Source organism: Castor canadensis, chromosome 3 (assembly GCF_047511655.1).
Source record: "Castor canadensis chromosome 3, mCasCan1.hap1v2, whole genome shotgun sequence".
NCBI classification, from domain to species: domain Eukaryota; kingdom Metazoa; phylum Chordata; class Mammalia; order Rodentia; family Castoridae; genus Castor; species Castor canadensis.
The window spans coordinates 116,462,295-116,482,592 of NC_133388.1; the positions used below are offsets into that span (position 1 = coordinate 116,462,295).

Here is a 20,298-nt window from a genome sequence, read left to right on the forward strand (position 1 = left end):
GGCTGGCTGTGGCTGCTTCCCACTCTTCAGAAGCCACAGATTAGATGATTAGCTAAGTTTCAGCATTTTTCTTCACCTGGACAAAAAGTCATGGACAGTGTCTTAGCTCATGAGAAGTTACAATTCTACTTCTTGAAATGTTTCGTTGAACTTGGCATCCTTCTTAATCTCAGTGCATCCCCTTTATCCAGGCCCCCATCTTGAGTCTTTGCAACATCCTCCTGATGATCTTCCCGACTTACTCTCCTCCTCACTTGGACTGCTACCGCCTGGGGATCCCTTATCTGAAGTGCTCCAGATCAGGAATGTTTTGGATTTTGCAATTTGGGGGATTTTGGAATGTTTGCATCTATGTAATATCTTGGGGATAAACCCCAAATCTATACACAAATTCTTTATGTTTCTTATACACTTTCTGCACAGAGCCTCCATGTAACTTTATGCAATATCTTTAATTTGTGAACAAAACAGTTTCGTGATTTGGAGTTCCACTGGCAGTTTTGGATTTTGGAGATTTTCAGCTTTTGGATTTTCAGATTTGCACACTGAACTTGTATTTTTCTCACTCAAGGATCAGACTCTGTAATGTGGTGGGAGAAGCATGATATCAGGTCTTAGACAGACCTGAGTTTGAATTCTAGCTGTTCCATTTGCAACCTTGGACAAGGCACTGACCTTGGCTGAGCCTCAAGGAAGGCCTAAATAAAATGAAAACAGGAATAATTGCCTCGTGGAGAAACTAAATTCACAGGCCTGCAGCACTTTGCCATACTTGGATTATGTGAGACATCGCTCCTTTGTCTCCCACAGTCCTCTGTGCGTTGACCTTGCAGTGCATATGTAGAGGCTGGACGGACAGATAATGGACTTACTCCTGTCACACCACGTCCCATGTCCAGGATCTCCTTCCTGCTGACTCTGGCTTACCTGGGCCTCACACCTTCCCCAAGGTGGTTCTCAGCCCTCAGAATTCTCAACTCAGCAGGAAAAGCTCTGCATATTTATCCCAGAGAGGGGAACCACCTCTCTACACAGCTGTCTAAGTTAGCATGACTTCACCATGCAGTGCATAATCCTCAGACTTTACTAGTCCAGCAAATTCTGCCCAGGAAGATAACAGGAGCTTCTCAAAAATCTACTTACATGCACATCATCAGCTACCAGTGAAGAGTGTCAAATAGCTGTTTACGTTTCAAGATGCCCTTAAAACGCACCTCATCCTGTGACAACCAATTGTAAACCATCTATCATGAACCTCAAGTAATTCTGCCATGGAAACACCTGTCCAAAACCAGAACCCCTGACTGAAGGTAAGCCATGCTTGTCTTCCCCTTCTAGAAGCTTCCAAGACTGGTAAGTTTGTGTGTTCCTTACTGTGGCAGCAATACACTCAGTTTCCTATCATTAAAATATTGCTGCTAGCCGGACACTGGTGGCTCACGCCTATAATCCTAGCTACTGAGGAGGCAGAGATCAGGAGGGTTGTGGTTAGAAGCCAGCCTTGGGCAAATAGTTCTTGTGACCCTATCTTGAAAATACTCATCACAAAAAGGGTTGGTGGAGTGGCTCAGGGTATAGACCCTGAGTTCAAGCACCAGTACCACAAAAAAGAAAAAAAAATTGCTGTTGTGGAGAAGTAACTCAAGTGGTAGAGTGACTGCCTAGAAAACATGAGGCTGAGTTCAAAACCCAGTACCACCACAAAAAAAAAAAAAGAGAAAAATTACTGCTGCTTAAAGAAAAAGGCTTCTCCTAGTATTGTTTTGCTTTTCTCCTTCCTTCCTTCCTTCCATTCCACTTATCCATCTACATAACCAAATTCTGGTCACTGTAATATTTGGAATAATTTTTTTAGTATCTAACTATATGCAATCCTGAATTAGAAGTTTAGAAAACCTAAACTTCTATAAGTATAGTATAAACATATACTAAAATGAGAAGATTTTCAGGTTGCACTGGCATGTTTGATACATTTGTGGATTTTATAGTGTGATTAGAAAGTTTGCCTTTTGATCTGAACATAAAGAAATTATCATCATTCCCAGATGACTGCTGTTTGAGAATTCCCTCTTCAAAAAAAAAAGAGAGAGACAGAAAGAGAAAGAGAGAGAGAGAGAGAGAGAGAGAGAGAGAGGAGAAAGAAAGCTTAATGACTTTCAAGCTGTAGAAAAGTAAAACATGGGATATGTTCCTGGTCATATGGCTTCTTGCTAAATGGTTAACAGCACAGTTCAACAGAAATTAAGTGAGAGACAAATAGAATTTTACATTTTCTAACAGTTGTACTGACTGCTAGAAATAAACAAAGAGAAAAGGAGAACTTCATTTTAAAGTGACAATGTATTCAACCCAATGTATCTGACATATTTTTATTTCAAACTGTGGTGCTAGATATAACTGAGTGACCCTGTTGGGACAGTGGGGAAGGCTAGAGTGGAGAGGACCAGACAAGGGTTCATTCTGATGGGAGGAGCGTTGGTGCAGAGTTGAGAAGAGAATCTGGTATCTTAGTTGTGCACAAGTTACACAGTCCATTTGAGAATCCTTTAAAAATATGTCATGATTATGATAATTCATAAATCACAGAATTGTTGCAGAATTAAGTAACATATGGAAAGCACTTGGGAAATTCCCGGTGAGCATAAAGGCATAATAAATATTATCACACACTTACTCACACACATGCCTTTAAAAAAAATTTCAGAGTCCTTTGTAGTACCTGTGGACACTTTGTTTTTTCCAGAGCCATGACTTAGAGTCTGACATTTCTCTTAAGGAATTTGTGTTTGTATTTACTTTGATTTTTTTTTTTTGGTGGTACTAGGGTTTGAACTCAGGGCCTTGCACTTGCTAGATAGGAGCTCTAACACTTGAGTCACTCCACTAACCTCGACTTGGTTTTCTTATGATACCAAGACCAATAACTTTTCCAATCTTTGTTTCTTCTCTTTCCCTTTCTCTCCTGCCTCCCTCTCTTCCTCCTAATTCTCTTGCTTATAGTTGTGCTAAGATCCAGGTGATTCTCTGGAGATGAAAAGGGAATGTACCATTTTTCTTTGGTACCAGAACTATTCAAGAACATTGCTGAAATCATTCACAGTTAAACTTTTGCTGATTTTGATGATTAAAAATGCAATGTGTAAGTACTTGTATATTGAAAGAATGTGCATATAAATTGGAGATATATTTAGGGGACAGTCTAAGCATTCCTTGGATCTCCTACAGAATACAACCAGAATAATCTGTTGGTAAAATAAAGCTGAGTTTACCTTGGCAGAGTTAATGGAAGCATCTTGGGTGGGGGCAATGTAGGATTTTTATGTGACTTGAAGGAGTTTGGTTCGAGCATGAGGGTGTAATTAGAATTTGGCAAGTTCATGACACAACAATTTAGGAGACAGGACCAGGGGTCTCCAGAGCAAATAATCAGTTGATGGCCTGTTGTTCTGGGAAAAGCCATTTATTGGAGACAATGTCAAGTAATTCTAGTTTTAGGTAGTCCAGATAAATGAATTGCTAGGGAGTTCCTGGAAAAAATAATGAAGATATTTTCAATTTTCCTTTCTGGGCAAGAATTTCCTGGAACAGTGAACTCATGTTAGCCGAGCCAATCTGGGGTCACACTTGTCCATGAAGACAGCAAACCAGAACCTGTGTGCACAGCCAGCTGTGGAGATAATGGATTTTCTGGTCTTTTCTGGTTTTCAGGTGGCTGATGAGGAGTAAAACTCAAAAGTTCTCTTTCATTTTTTTTTGGAATTCAAGTAATTTGGTTTTGGGATCAATATTTATAAACATTTTGATATTTAAAAGTGATTCTTTAAAAGCACTATTAGAATGGCATATCTCTAAAGTGCCATTTGTAGTTCAAAATAACTAGCTCATAAATCCCAAGGATTTCATTTAAAACTGAACAGATAAGGAAAATGACTACTTTATATACGATAATACATATCTGAGCAGAAAATTCTAGTAAAACATACAGCAGTTATTTCTTAAGAGCAGGGAACTTTACATTCTCTTTATGTTTTGAAATATTTAATAGCTGGTAAAGGTCAGTGCAAAGTGTTCTTTAATTTGTCAAGGACCAATCCAAAACTGTCAAGTATGCACAATGCAGCTAATGACAGAACAAAATAATCATGCTGTTTTGCTCTAGAATATAACAGAAAAATTAGTATTTACATTTTCTTTATTTTGTGACTGTTATTACAACCAGTATTAAGATTTTTCACTCCCAATTCATCAAGTAAATTATTAAGGCATCACATTTTTACAGTATGTCTTTATAAGAAAAATGCATCATAATCATGTGGTCTAAATGGAAATGATGCTTTTTTTTGAACAACATTTCCTGAAGTGGCAATCCTGACTGTCCCTTGCCCAGTGACTCCATGAACTGAGGCGGGTTGGGACACCGGCTAGGGGAGAAGGTCAGCTGCAGGCGGGTGTGAAGGCTGACAGAAGGACGGGGACTCATCTCCAGGTTAGGGTTAAGCTGAATCCTGACCCTGGCACTTGTCTCTGTGCAGTGGCTTTATTCTTTGCATCCCTTGGTTTCCTATCAGTACAGCACTGATCACAGTGATTCACTGTGGGATGGCTTTAGGATTAGGAGAGAGAATTCAGGGAGGCACTTGATGACAGTTGGTAGGTATACACCAACTTTGCTCTAGCAGGGTCTCAGCACAGATCTTCATCTTACCCAATTCTCACTTTCTTTCTTCCAGATGAGACAACATGTGGCAGAATCTAGACAGACCCCACTGGCGAGAGGAACTCAGCTAGAAATCTACTGTGGGCTCACTTATTTCTACAAGTTGTGGCCAGTGAGTCCTGCTATTGTCCTAATGACAGTAAAACTATGCATAATCATATCATTTTCTTAAAAACAGAGGAAAGAGGCTATGGTTTGCTTTTCAATCCAGTGCACCTAAAGCCGAATCCTTGGCTGTGCTTCTTCCTGGTTTTAGATCTTGGGCAAGTTTCTGAGTTTCCTGAACACCAGTTTCCTCGTCAGTTTCACTGTATATGGTGATGCTGCCTCCACAAACCGGAGGCTCCCTGAGATGAAATGCACAAAGCCTCACTGATCGTGTCTGACATTGTGGATAGTTATTAGCCAATTAAATCTGTTTCCTTTATAATTCTCGGCTGAATAATGAGAGAAAATAGCAGGGGACTGGTCCCAGATTACAGTAAAATGGATGTTTATATAGGAAGAGACAGAGAAAACATTAGTTTGCATGAACATTACTAAAATATTTATGTGCCAGGAAAGTCAATTCTAAAACTTTTTCTAATGGGGCAAATCAAAGAATCATTTACCCCTTTCTTTTCATTGAGAACTTTGGCTCCAGTAGGAGCATTTTAGTCTATGCTTCAGGATTTTTTGTGTGATGGTGTTAGATGCCTGAAAATGATGACAGAAAAGCTTGTTACTAATTTTCATTTCCTACAATAGCCCAAATGTACAGCTATGAACACAATTTTGTTACTGCAATTGTAAGAGCTATTAACTGTATCGCTGCAACAAATCTTGTCCAATGGAGATGTGATCCCGTTATTCTCTGATTTTTGTCCTTGCAGGGCAGTGCTGGGGATTGAACTTGGGGCCTAGGGCATGCAGGCAAGCACTGTGTTGCTGAGCTCCACCCTGTTCCTGAGTTTAACTTGTTCTTTGTCATATTAAAGTCTGCTAGTAGAAATTGGAACTCTGAAGCATGGCGGTTTGTACTGGGACCCCCTCTTCCACTTACCTGGGCTTTGCCCCTCTCTTCTCACTTCTCACCAATTTTTTGCTGTCTTAAAAATATTCAACTGGTTGCTTGATGATTTGTCTCACCAGCGTGCCTTTGTACACACAGTTCCTGCTGGCTTTTCTCAAGCTGTTCAAACTAATCTGGAGCTTGTACTTTTCCCAGGAAATTGAAGTTTGTTAGGCAATCGTCACTGATTCCAGAGGAGCCTGTGCACATCCCAGTCAATACCCTATCTCCCATTAGGCTGAACTTACACGAAATTAGGAAGAGGGCCTGGTGTCATTGTGTTTTGCGAAACATCAGTATGTGACTGGATGACTTCCTCATCCTGCCTTTCTTATTTGCAACAGGACTGATACCCTTAGGATAGGATGGTGACATTACTCACTGATACACTGTCCCCATCAGGGCAGGATGCAAAACACCCAGGAAAGGGGGAAGCTAAGATGTGATTCTCGTGCATGGTCCACTCATATCACATGAGCACCATGTGCCCATCAACATGAAAGCATATCATGCATTCACTGTTGCATGACAACCCCTGTTAGACAAAGGTCTGCCCAAGGTCAGCCCTGACCTTCATCCCTCTGGGGACCCAGACTTTCCTTCAGTCAATTTGACTTCATTACATGGATTACATGGATTGTACCGTATTACGTATAAGTGCCAGTGAGTCCTAGAAATGTGTAACTCTGTGAAGAAACTGGAAAATTCAATTAGGCTGACTACTTGACATTAGGTAAAAAACACAAGCTTAATAGGAATTGTCGAGAATTGGCTACTATTTTCCCTTAGAGTTCAAGTAGCTTGTATGAATACAGAGATGCATGGGACCTAAAACAGTTTGGGAATTGGGGGTGGGCCTCCTCTTGTGCTGCTCAGTAGATGAGGGTGAAGTTTCTTCCAGTGCTAGCAAAGGTGTTCCTTGTGTTAAGCAGACCCCGTTCTGGAGCTATATGCCACACCAAGGCAGGGACAAGTCATCAGTTAGCCAAGAGTCCTGTCCACGTGGGATGAAAAAATAACCCAAGCAGACCAGTTGTGGAAACAAAAACACACCAGAACTGCTTGCAAGCTCCAGGGTGGTCACTACCTCACCAGGGATGCTTCTGAAACCGTGTGTTTTGTGGGTTGGTGACACCAGACTCTTTATAGTAGCCTCAGAGATCCACAGCAAAACTCTTTATCAATTTTTATTTCCTACCATACACCAAAGGTACAGCACTGAACACAATTTTGTTGCTTTGATGTAAGAAATATTAATTGTTTGGAGAAACAGTATACAAACAAACTACTTCAAATTAAAAAATGCATACATCATTGCCTTTTTGTTTACAAAAGATCCAATTTACAGTATTGGTCATTAACATAGTTGAAAAGCAAAAAAATTCAGTGCACATTACAAAACACATCAAGTATAAAGGAGGCAAATAAATACAAACATAGTTCACAAAACATCCCACTCAAACTATGCAAACACAAATAAATTAACCCGAAGTCATAGTAAATTATAGTAATAAATACATAGCTTGGTAAGAGATTTCTTTTTAAATTAAATAAAATATATAACAAACTCGTTAAAATATTTAGCAAATTAAACTTTTGTCTTTATAATAAGTGAGCTCATTTGTATGTATCTGTGAAGTTCTGTATAGCAAAATGTTTTCAGGTACATAGCTTCAATAGAAAATTTTGTATGGTGTCCCATTTTTAGTAGACAGCACATATGGTAGCTTTTTTTCTTTTAAATTGATTTTTAAATAAACACCATTCCTACCTAAGAACAAACATCTCGTTTTCACTAAACTAAGATTCAAGAGTTCAAATGAACCCCAAGCCAAAGGTAAGCCCCACTGGGTGTATGATGATGGCCACAGTCTCATGGAGTGGAACACCGTTGAGTATTACTTGTGCGGTGACAGTGACAACAGTGGAACATATCAAGCCTGTGAGTGCCTTCACATTCAATCTACATACCCATGAGGCTAATCAAAAATAAACACTTTTGTTATAGCACAGAAAATTAAGCCCACACTAAGTTCATGTGTACATTTACACCGAGGCACGTCTGCACATGAAATGTGTGTGCACACCAAAAGGCAGTTTAGCTGGTTGTCTATACCTTTTCTTTAAAAAAAATAAATATAAAAAAACTTTTGAAACAATGCTTAACTACTTTACAATCCCTGAAATAGACATTGCCTTGACTACAGCAACTACTAAACTCTGATCCATTCAGAAATTCAAGGCTGGGGGCTCAATTTTATGTGTGGATGGGTGTGTGTGAGTGTGTGTATGTGCAAGTGTGCCTGTGTGTGCGAGTGCATGTGTATACTTTGTGCCACTTGCAGTTCAATAGCAAGATTTTTCTTTTATCAAATGGAATGTTGTCTTGTTTAAGGAGGGTGAGACCAGTGTCACCAGTATTCAAGTAATCACTCAGATTGCAGTAATTTTTTTTATGTCTTACTCTTTTTCCATTCCTTCCCAGTCAACCCATTAAGATAAATGCTATTTCAGGGGATATGGTATCTACAAAATTTCCTATTTGGATGTGTTTGTGTTCGCTAAGTACAAATCTACACCAATATTGTCACTTGTATATTGTACCAACATATGGCAGGAAAGCCTGGCTGGTCACATCAAGTCTTATTTCTCATCTTGGGATAAGAGTTGCCAACTATCTGATATGACTTGAAAAACAAACAGACAAATTTGCATCACTAAAAAAGCTTATGTTTCTTCAAAACATTTCAAATAAATAATTCATATTAACTAAAACCGTACAGCCAAGTTGAATACTTTGCTGATTGCTCTATTTAATTATTGCTAACAAATTCTGAGCAGGCTGTTTTCCAGCATCCTGTGCTTCTGTGAGTGTGGATTTCCCACTAGTGGGCGCCATTTATCTTTTTATTCCTTCCACGCAGCTCACCCTAACGCAAATTCATTTATAAATACAAAAACCAGTGGAAGAGGGGAAAGAGAAGTGTGCAATAAAACTCAAACGTGACCACAGTGCAGTCCTCGGACAAGGGTCTCCCTCACACTCTTGTTTGCTCAGTTAAACCCAGCAAGATAGGTGATTTGAGAATAGCATTTCTATTTAAATTCTATTAGAAAATAAATTAATAAACACACTTGTAAAAATATGGCAGACCTCAAAATGCAGTTAAAAGATAAAAAACTCTTTGATTAGTAATAAATAAAATATAAAAATGTCACATTTATTTTTACATATACTTTACAAAAGAAAGAGTGCAATGAAGAAATAAAAGAAAAACATATGAAAATAAATAAGATCTAATAATTGACTGCATTGCTTTTAATCCAAAGAGTCTATCATAGTTTTTCTTTTCTTTTTATGTCAGCTGGGGAAAAAAAAAATTAGTGCAACGTTGCATTTGTGAAAGCGGCACGGCAACTCCGCGCCTGAGCGTGCGCGAGCCCTGGCAGCCCCACCTGGAGCTGACTGCAGCTGGTAACCTGTGAGCCCGCAGCCGCGCCCCTACACATGGATCCCCTTCACTGCCTGTTTGATACTTTCCAGAAGAGCTTTGCATTCCGGGGAATAGTCTCGTTCCAGATTGCTGTACATGTCTGTGAGTGTATTTACATATGCTTCAAAATTCTGCTCACTGATAGGTCCCTAAATGAAGAGAAAACATAGTGAAACCGAGCACAGTGGTTCAGGCTGAGGCCAAAGGAGGATCAGGTGACCATGAAGAATGTCCCCGAGTCAGGAGTCTGGGAGGAAAGACTAGGAATTTAGAGAAATTTGAGTGGGTGTTGGGAGTCATCTGTTCTCATTTTAATTCATGGGGCTAGTGCAACTTGATTGTGCAGTACTGGAGTTCAATCTGGAGCCATATCAGGTGCACATCTGGCAGCTGAGCTGAACTTGTTCAAAACATATGCCTCTCTGTCTCTTAGGAGCCTTACTTACTTCACAAGGTGCCTGGAAGGAAGGACTTTACATAGGTCTAACTGCAGTTTGTGCACAGGATGTTATTGTCATTGCTGTTATTTAGAAGCCAGCTTTTATTTTATTTTATTTTTTTTTCATTTTTCTTTTATTATTCATATGTGCATACAAGGCTTGGTTTATTTCTCCCCCCTGCCCCCACCCCCTCCCTTACCACCCACTCCACCCCCTCCCGCTCCCCCCCTCAATACCCAGCAGAAACTATTTTGCCCTTATCTCTAATTTTGTTGTAGAGAGAGTATAAGCAATAATAGGAAGGAACAAGGGGTTTTGCTGGTTGAGATAAGGATAGCTATACAGGGCATTGACTCACATTGATTTCCTGTGCGTGGGTGTTACCTTCTAGGTTAATTCTTTTTGATCTAACCTTTTCTCTAGTTCCTGGTCCCCTTTTCCTATTGGCCTCAGTTGCTTTAAGGTATCTGCTTTAGTTTCTCTGCATTAAGGGCAACAAATGCTAGAGAAGCCAGCTTTTAAATCTGAAGTTTGGTTGTGCTCAGCAAAGTACTGAGCTGGGCAATTAGTATTGCCCATTGTCACAGTATTGTGACCTTCTGTTCCCTTTTAGTTTTTGCCTTTGCTGTGCTATGAGGTTCTTGGAGAATCATGTAACTGGACAAAGATCCAGGTGGCAGAGTGGATAAAGGCCACACCACGAAGCCAGGCCCACCCGACTCATGTTTGCATTGGAACTTTGATAAAGAGATGGAAGGTCTGCGCCACGACTCCTCCAACTAGAACAGGAATGGCCACGCTTGGTCTTTGGGGTTAATGTGAACATTTCATGTGATCAGTCCTAGGAGGCCCCACAGGTCTGCCTCAGAGAGTAAGCATCCAAGGTAAATGGTATCTTGTGTAGTGTCTATCTTTTTTATGGCACTGGTGAAGAAGAAAATATTAAGGAATATACATTGGAAGTAGGACTTAGACAAATGTTAATAAATAATATCATAATATCCAATAAGTAACTTAATGCTAGCCATATGTAATAATTTATTTTCCTTTGTGCTCATTATAATATTAGTGTTTTTTTTCTTGTCAAGAAACACAGTTGGAATTGGCTAAGATGAGGCTCCATGCTAAGAGGTTGGGTAAGTTGAGGAACTTATTGTTTTAAGCAAACCCAATTATGTTTTTTTTTTTAAATTGCATTTCTGCTTCCTTAAATAATTCTAAATATAAAACTGGCAACTTTATTCTAAGAATGTAGGCTCCAAGGAAAAACATTCAACAATGCAGCCTCTTCTCTAAAGATTTATTTATACTTATGAAAATGTAAAATAAACTAATATTTTATGATTTCTAAGTAGTTGCATACCTAAAACACTTGTTTAGATTTTGGAAATAAGGATGCCTTGTGCACGTTTGTTCTTTTTATTCTGTATGAAAATAATTCATTGGAAATTAAAGTTTTTATAGTTTTTGAATGGGGTGATACGGTAAGGACTAAGTTTCATATATTGTAAGCCATAGGATCTTCTACTTAGAAATATATTTTCAGTGAGAGTTTTGGACTCCAACTTTCATATTACACTATAAAATAAGCTTCAGATAAAACTATATCTTACATGACCTTGGCCTTTAAGGATATCCTTGGCCCAGCTGGGGAGATGGCTATGAGTGGGAATGTAATGAAACTGTGGTGACAAGGCTATTGACAGGTCCTTCACAGCTAGGTCCTGCTCCCTGGCAGTCCTGAGTATCTGCATGATGACAATGCAAACACTTGTGATGGGCACCATGGTTCTGGGCTTTGACTTACCATCTGTGGCAGCTGGATGTCAGCGAGGCTTGAAATGAGAGCTTGGCTCAGACCTGCCAGCTCTTTCAGCAGACTTTCATTGTTCTGCTCTATGAGTTTGTTCTCCTCTTCTATTGTCTTCAGGTTGCTCTCCATGGATGTGATCTAAAATGGAAATTACGAGGGAATATGAGTACAGTTTGAAGGCCTACAAAAAGCCTCTGTCTGGGGCAATGCATGGTCTGAGCATAAATGCCAAGGGATGCAGATCCACAATTTCTTCAACTCAAATTGCAGCCCCAGGGTATTGTTCTAAGTGCTGGAATCACATTGGCAGATCTGCATCTTGAGCTCACACTTCTCCAGGAACTGCAGGTCTAGCCTCTCCATGTGACTGTGTTGGCTATCTCAAATACAATGTGGCCCCACAGCAACTCTTTGACATTTCTTCCATTTGTTTGCCATCCAGAGACTGCTCCTTTCCAGCTGATGGCAACCTGAACATTACTCAGGCATCAAGGTGTGCCATGGCTCTCTCTCACACTCTAAATCTACTGGGCACTCCTTTAAAATAAACAGGATGGGACCCCTGCCTACCACCAGCATGACAGTGTCACCTTCTTATAGATGGCCCGGTGGCTACTTTTGCTGCATGTGGTCTCTTCCTGACCCTGCCTCATTGTGGCCACCAGAACGAGTCAAATGCGAGTCAGAATGTAAGTCACATCTAACTGTTTTCTCTTAGCTCTAATCCCTGCAATGGTTCTGGATTCGTTCAGAATAAAACCAACATGGTCTAGGCAGCCCCGTGTGAAAGGCCCTCTGCCACTTCTGGGACCCTTCCTCTGTGATGTGTCCCTGCCCCATTTGCTCATCTGCAGGCACACTCCCTCTTTCCCACTGCTCAGGACTGCTTAGAGAGCAGTGGGCTAAAGCCCTTCATTTTAGGAGAGGAGAAAAGGGAATGGAAGAAGATGGAAAGGAAGGGGAGGGGAGCAGAGGGATGGAAAGGAAGCAGAAGATGCTCTGCTTCATCTCAGTCTTTTCCTTCTAACTTGTTGCAATAGAATTTTTATGAGTGTTTTAAAAATCCTGGGCTGAACTTTTGATTTCCATTTGTATAAATTAAACCAGGGGATGGGCAGGCATTATGGAGAATGCAGAGTTGAGGGGTCACTTGGATGTTTTGGCTAAAAATATATACAAGATAATGTCCAATAAGATTTGTTTCTAACACAGACCGCAGACTGACACATACAGGAGTGTTCTAGAAATATTACATTAAAAAGTGATTTTTTTGAATTTTGAATAAAACTAAGCCCTCAATCTTCTTGGTATGACTCTTCCTAAAGCACCGTGTGCTTGGCAGGACTCTAACTGTAGAGCATCTGCTTTCTGTGTTCTTGAAGGCTTGCATGCAACCAGCACGGAAACGGGAGCAGCTCTACCTGTAGCTACCAAGTCAATAATGACCCGTGTGGTTCACACATTCAGGACTTTACAATAAGTGAGACTGAGAAATGTTTGGTGCACTCCCTTTTAAGATATCAGAATAACTTCATATGCAAGGTTTAGTAAGTTCAGGATTTTGTTTCCACTAAAGATTATGATTATTTCAGAGAGAAAGCCAATTAGTTTTCTCTTCTTTACCTGAGTCTGAAGTTTCATCATATCTGCTTCAATTTTAAGGTTGGATTCATTCAGTTCCTTTATTTCTTCATCCAAATGCCTAATTTCTTCATCACCTTCTATTCCTGTGAAGAATCAGACTGTCTTAGTTCAAATTGAAAATATCAGAAAGTGGCAACTGAGATTCATTTTGTTTTTAACTTGTGGCTTGACCATTGAAAATGAGAATTTAGTTTGAAGTGTTTTTACCTAAACCACACATTAGCAGGATTTTGAAAAAAGTGGGTAGTAAGAGTTATGACATTTAATTTTTTTGTAAGAAAGAAAGGAGGGAGTGGAAAAGTACCACTATTTAACATAGCTCAGTTACATCACCATAAAACTGCTGCACATGTCCCTAACTGTCCTCATTTCCAGCTCCTTGCACCCTGTGGGGCACGTCCTATTCCACCCTTTTATATATAAAAGCACTGGGCTTCAGACTGGTTAAATGAGACCTCAGGAATCACTGACAGAAATTAAATAACCTGTCTAACCCAAATCCAGAGACGGAGATAGATGAGGACATCCAAGCTGGTGCATTTGCTTGTGCACCTGCTGCAAAGACGGTATCTGTTCAGTTGAGCTGGACCTGTGACCTATTGCAGGAACAGCTGGCAGGTGAACTGGAGTTCAGAGACACACAGTAGAGTTCTCTTCGTGTATCAGGTGAGGAGCACATGTAATTTGGGGGAAAGAACATGGCTTTGAGACTTGTTTTTGTTTTTGAATTTGGGAACCTTACTGAGCTTCTTTGGGTTTCAGTTTCCTGTCTGCAAAACAAGCATAATATCTATGTTGTGACAATGAACAAAATAAAATGTAGAGTGCAGAGCACACAGTGAGGTTTCCATGAATGTTTGCTACTTCCCACTATTATTTTGTTGAAGGAGTATGAATGCATTTAAACATTTGAAGAAACTGGGAAAGGGAGTTAATATGAAAGCTACCACAAGCAGAATCAGAGGTAATCTCAAAAGTCCAGAAGAATGAATATAAACCAGAGTTGACAACAAAGAGAAATAAAGGCAGACTTCTGCAGATGGGTTTAATAAGGTCAAGTTCAAGAGTACAGATGGGGGAGATTTGAATTCACAATTTATTTGAAAAAGATCTAGGTGCTTATACTTTCCTGGGTTGACTTCCTTGGAATCTTTATGGCTTGAATGTGTCTCAAAAGTTCAAGTGTGGGAAATTTAATTTCCAACATCATATTTAATGGTGTTTGGAGGTGGGCTCTTCGGAAGGTAGTTTGAATTAAATGAGCTCTTAAAGATGGAGGCTCTCTGGTGGCTTGAGATGAGGTCATGAGGGTTGGGTGCCCATGATGGCATTTATAAACTTCATAAGAAGAGGAAGAGACCTGCCTGGCATGCTTGCTCTGTGTCACATGTGGTGTCCTCTGCCATGTCACGATGCAGCATGAGGCCCTCACCAGATGTTGAGCAGAGCAGGTCCCAACCTCCAGAACTGTGAGCCAAACTGACTTCTATTCTTTATAAATCACCCAGTCTCAGGTATTTTGTTATAGCAACAGAAAATGGAGTCAGATAACTACTGAAGGTGAATGATCACATACTCTATGACCCAGCAATTCTGTTCCTAAGTACTTGTGTAAGAAAGACAGGTGCATACATACAGCAGGATGTGTGTACAAGAGGTACATAGCAGCACTGTTCACAAAACCCCATCTGGAAACAAGCCACATGCCCCTCACCCAAACAGTGTGTATGATTCCTAACACTATAATATCAAGAGGGGAAAAGTAAGTCCTGAAAGTTCACATACAATGTGATAAAACAGGTGGATACTTTGTAGGTATTTAATGTTTTTTAAAAGTATCTACATGAAAGTGGGCCTTGTATGGACCAATGAAGAGAGTGTTTCTCAGGACTGAACTCATTCTGGGCTCTGAGATTTAATAAAAAAGGAAAACAAACCAACAACTAAGATGCAGGCACTTTAGTACTCAGCTATTAACAAGCGAGTAAACAGATAGATACCTGGGGCTACGCTAATGTCACTATAGTGTCTCAGACCCAGGGCTTCTTCTGTACAGGTCAGTTGTATTTAGAGAATGAGTGCATTTGTGATTACCGCAGCCTACTGGCTGTGTGCTGGGAGAACAGTCTTGTCTCAGGCAACCAGTAGGTAGAAGTTAGAGAAGAAAGGATTGAGACATTTCAAATACATAGGTATTCGGAGTGCTGTCATCCTTGAAATTTTTCTGATCTGAGTAAATGAAAGTTTCTATTGCTTTATTTCTTTGACATATTGTTTTCCTTTCTGTTTTTTGCAATAAAATTCTACTTCATGGATGGTACTTTCTTACATAGCATCTAGTGAGGCAGACAAAAATGAAGCAAAATAAAACAAGGAACACTTGTGAGTATGAAGATCTCTGAAGGAAACAGGTGGGGTGCCATGAGGACTGTCACGGGAGAAGACTCATGCACCTGAGACCATAAAGCTAAGAGAAAGGCAGGAGAAGGAGCAGCTAGCAAGCAGCCAGATGAGCATCCCAGGTGAGGGAAACAGAACAAGCTCAGGTGCGGGTGGGAATGAAGTAGGTGCTTCTGGAAAACATGAGGTGAGTGGGGGCAGGAGGCATGGGGAATTCATTCCTAGTGCAATGGAGCCAGGAAAGGAGTCTGTGTGATCTAGTTGACTTTCAAAGACTTAACTTGGAATTTGAGTAGAGAATGGATTAAGAGGAGACAAAGTAGACACTGGAAGCCAGTCAGGAGATTATCGCTGGAGTTCTGGCTAGGCTTTGCCTGGCCATGGAAGTGGGGGCAAGGAGGGAGCTGGACCAAGATATAATTTGTAGGAAGAGTTTGCAAGACTAGTGGTGGACTGGAGTAGGGAGGGGAGAAGGAAGGAGTCTAGGGTGGCTGCTTATTTTGCTGGAGTAGAGCTTTCTCTGGGATGCAGGCGATGGGGGTGGGGAGGCAGCAACTTGAAGTAGAAGAGCTAAAAGGAGATTATGAGACACCAGCCCATTCTTCTTTCTCTCTTTGCTTCTTGGCCACAGCACTCTATCATGCACTCCTCATAGTAGGTGCTACCTTGTGGAGAGTGGATTATGAGAAGCCTATGAGAACTGGACATAAGCAAGGCGAGATGCAGCTCAACAGCTTTTCCTAATTGTAGGCCAAGATTGACACAGCCCTCGTCACAGAAGAGGAAAATGCAGAACAGCTGCTTCTCCTAAGTTGTTTATGGTCAGAGAAGCAGGAACGCAGGAACTCTTGCTACAGTATCACGCCCCTCCCTCCCTGAGAACCGCTGCTCCCCCTGTTTACCACTGGGTATAAAAGACTCACTGAAGAAGGACGCAAGGCTTTTGCTTTTTGCTTTGGGGGCCTTTTGCTTTGGGGCTTTTGCTTGAGGCTTTTGAGCAAAAGCCCAAAACAGAAAAGACTTTAAAAATATGGTTTTAAGGAAAGACTTTAGAAGCAAGGTTTTAAAAAACTGTAAAGTAGTAAGGCCTTAAGAATAAAGATAGAGAAAAGAAGCAATGAGGGTTGGGTGTCTCCACCCGAGCACCCAACACACCTGATCCCACTTTCTGTCTGTCTATCCTGTGTCTTTTCTGAATCTTCAGTTGCCCCCAGTTAAGCCCAGTTAGGGTCGGTAATAACCAGGAATGAGAGAAAGCTCATTCCAACAAGGGAGCGAGAAAAAACTCGCTCCAAGAAGAGAGCAAGAAAAAGTTCACTCCACTGCCTCATGACAGGCCCACAGCAATGGGCCAACTGATCACGGACTGGAACCTCCAATACTGTGAGTCAAAATAAATCTATTTTCTTTATAAGTTGATTATCTCAGACATTTTGTTTAGTAATGGAAAGTTGACTGAGCAACCAAACCATTTAATCAAGACAGTGCTCCAAAACACAGATTCTTGGAGCTTATGGAGAAGGCAATGACCATGGGATAGGGCCTCATAGGACCTAGTATGTAATAGGCTCCCCATAAATTCTCAGTAAATTCATAAATGAGAGAACTAATGTTTTTATTATGATTTCTGAGGTTTGGGGAGATATTTTAGATATAGGATCATGTTTAGTAGTTTTTTTTCCTGTTAATACATCACCTTACCTTACTTCCAACAAGACACTCCTCCTCTCAATGTACACAATGTATAAAAGCCTTATTTCTATTTTAGTGGAGTGTTTTACCACTGAATGAAACTGAGGGAGACCCCAGATTTTGAATTCTACTCTGCAATTCCAAATAGTAACTTGTTTGACACATGAGGTGAAACCCTTATTACCTAATTTCTCAGACAGGAAACCAAGAACTGAGATTCAAACATAGGGTCTTTGGTCTCAAAATACTTTCCCTTAACCACCCTACAATGGCTCCTTATCCATGATTTTGCTTTGTATGACTTCAGTTACCTGTGGGCGACTGAGCTGCAGCCTGGACATAGCAAATAGTAACGTCGAGAAATAATTTTCAAATTTCAAAGAACTTTTATTAGAGTAGCTTGTATAATTGTTCTGGTTTATAATTATGTGTTCTTATTCTCTTACTAAGCCTAATTTATAAATAGGAGCCGACATGGTTTATATGGAGCCCAGTACTCTCTGCCATTTTAGATATCAACTAGGGCCCTGGAGACAAGGGGTACAGGGTGCCTGTAATTGACCTTCGTTCATGGATTCTTATGTGTTTTGGAAAGCCCAGAAAAGTGTGTGCTGATGTTCCTTTTCAGACATACTTGCAGGAGAATGCTAGGCTAGCTAGGTGTTGCTGCTGATCAAGGAAACCAGGCAAACATCCCTCTGTATATTTTTACTTAACCATCCAATGATGCTGGACTTTAAAAAAAAATAGATCCACATATTAAAAAGATAGAAACTATATTTTCTTTTCATTTAATAATTCTAATTTTTATTAATCTGTGCCTAATTTGTGCAACTAGTGGTGGTGTAGTTTATGATAACATTTTCTTTATGTTCCATACAATTATACAAGGGATTTCTACACCTGTATGTAGCAAGTGTTCCCAACTTATAAGTGGGTTTTAAGTGGTTGTCTTTTTCATAATATACAAACAAAATAATCCTATTATATTTCAAACAAATTTCGTTATATTTATTGAGTGAACATTTATCTTTATATTGGGTTTTCAGGCTAAAATTTTACTTTATTTAGGGGGAAGTAAATTAATGTAAATTTGATGACTTTTGTTACTAAAGGAGTGAGGAGGGTTAATATCCATAAAGAACTGATGAATTACAATATTTAGAACATGCTATTGCCACCTGAGAAAAGCTAGAAGGATCTACTAAACATGAGAGTATATACATAGATATAGATGCATCCTAATTTTTATTTGTTCCCACAAAGCACAGAATGACAGGGATTCTTTCTTCTGCAAATGGCCTAATGTTGTTATCACAGACTAACTGTAATCTTTAAGAAAATTAGTGTGGCAAGGACAGAGAACTGAGGACCAATTCTGATAAATGTAAACATTTTTTGGTACAGACCTTCCATATGGGAACTGGTTTGGAAGTAATAGCCCTGGAAACATTATTTAGCTCAACTAATTGTGAAAATGATTTGTACCTAGTTTAATTTAACATTGTAGACTAAGATCAAAGTCATATGCACTTTGTATTTTATTGCAATTTGATTTTTCTCTTCTGTTTTTATGGCTCCCTCATAATCTGTTTTGTTCTTATCATTGCTAGCAGCAGCCTTGTGATTTGTATTTAGATAATGGGTGTAGCTGGTGTTCTCCTGATGAGGTCACCTAGGCAGTATTCCTTCATGCACTCAGGTCATCAGAGGTGTGCTCTAATGTGCCCATGCTGTTGCTTCTTAACAAGCTGAGTCAGATATGAGATCCATGTTTACCCAGTGTCAAATGGCTTGGCTAGCACATATTTTGATATTCTTAAGTTTGTCCTATTTTGCTTTCTTATCTTTGGTTTTCCTTTGTCTCATTGTTTGAATTAACTTTTAAGTAGCTTTGCACTCTTTACCCTTTAGAGGCTGTTTGAATTAAGGTGATGTACAAATAAGTGCACATTAAATTGTCCCAGTTTTCCTGAAGAGTGGGGATTATTTCTGAGTCACAGCCAATGCCCTGAGGAGAGCTCTGAGTGTTGGAAAGAATGGAGGGGCAGACCCGTCATGTATTAATATCCAGGTATTCCACCCCTCCTGTGTGTGCTGACCTCCCACAGCAATTAGCAGTGATCACCTAGCAGCTGTAAGTAAAGCAGGTGAGGGTCACCCTCCTGGGATGGGATCTGGGGAGGCTGGACAGTGCTCTCCTCCTCAAACACTGCACACCACACCTCTTATTTTACAACTCATGCTCACATTAAAAGGAGAGAGCAAGGGGTTGCCAATGTGGCTCAAGTGGTAGAGTAATGCTTGCATAGCAAGTGCAAGGCCCTGAGTTCAACCCTTAGTACTGCCAAAAAAATAAAAATAAAATGAAGAGTGAGCAAAGCTTTCAGAGAAATAAAGTGACAACAGTTGAAAGTCCTCAGTTTGGACTGGGGTGTAGTTCAAGAGATGCAGTGTATGTGTCACATGCAAGAGGCCTTGGGTGCCAGCCCCAGAAACTCTTCCCCTTCAAAAAAGGAAAAAGACTCCAGCACAGCTCTAATCACATGCTGAAGACATCATCAAATAAAATCTCCAAAACACAAGATTTGCTTTGCCTTGTGTCCCTCAGCTGCGTTAGAAAGATATTCAATGGAAAACAAAGCAGGCCAGAGAGTGTGCTGATTAGAAATTTTAGAAAAGTACTCAAGAACCAAAGAAAAGCAGGAGGGTGGAAGTATAGAGTTCAGAACTACTATGTAACTTTGATAAAGGATTGACACTAGAAAATGTGTACAGAGATGTGGACAGAGATGCTAAAGTCAACCGCAAAAACATTCTTTGGATTATACAACACAACACTTAACAGTTCAGATATAGATGGCAGAAATTATGTTTCCTGGAATTTGATGGGAGATTTGTACTGGGAACACACCCACAGGAGAGGAACTGTCACTGTGAAGTCTGAAGGACACAATTTCTGCCTGTGTGTTTCAGTCATCTTTATGCCATTTCTTAGCTTTTTCTGCTTTGAAAATCCTTATTAAAAAGTAAGGGAGAAACCAAGA

The 20,298-nt window shown here is 40.1% G+C and overlaps 1 protein-coding gene across 3 annotated transcripts in view; it reads right to left on the reverse strand.

Annotated features, from left to right (window-relative positions):
• Positions 1 to 6,942: 6,942 nt before the first annotated feature.
• St18 (ST18 C2H2C-type zinc finger transcription factor) overlaps positions 6,943 to 20,298 on the reverse strand; it is a 104,361-nt gene continuing 91,005 nt past the window's right edge. For all 3 annotated transcript variants that reach the window (XM_074068530.1, XM_074068529.1, XM_074068531.1), the window contains 3 exons: positions 13,139 to 13,242; positions 11,510 to 11,653; positions 6,943 to 9,411 (listed from right to left, as the gene is read on the reverse strand). In XM_074068530.1, the coding sequence (XP_073924631.1) occupies positions 9,271 to 9,411; positions 11,510 to 11,653; positions 13,139 to 13,242 (389 nt within the window). In that variant the 3' untranslated portion in view covers positions 6,943 to 9,270. The remainder of the gene's footprint in view (positions 9,412 to 11,509; positions 11,654 to 13,138; positions 13,243 to 20,298) is intronic.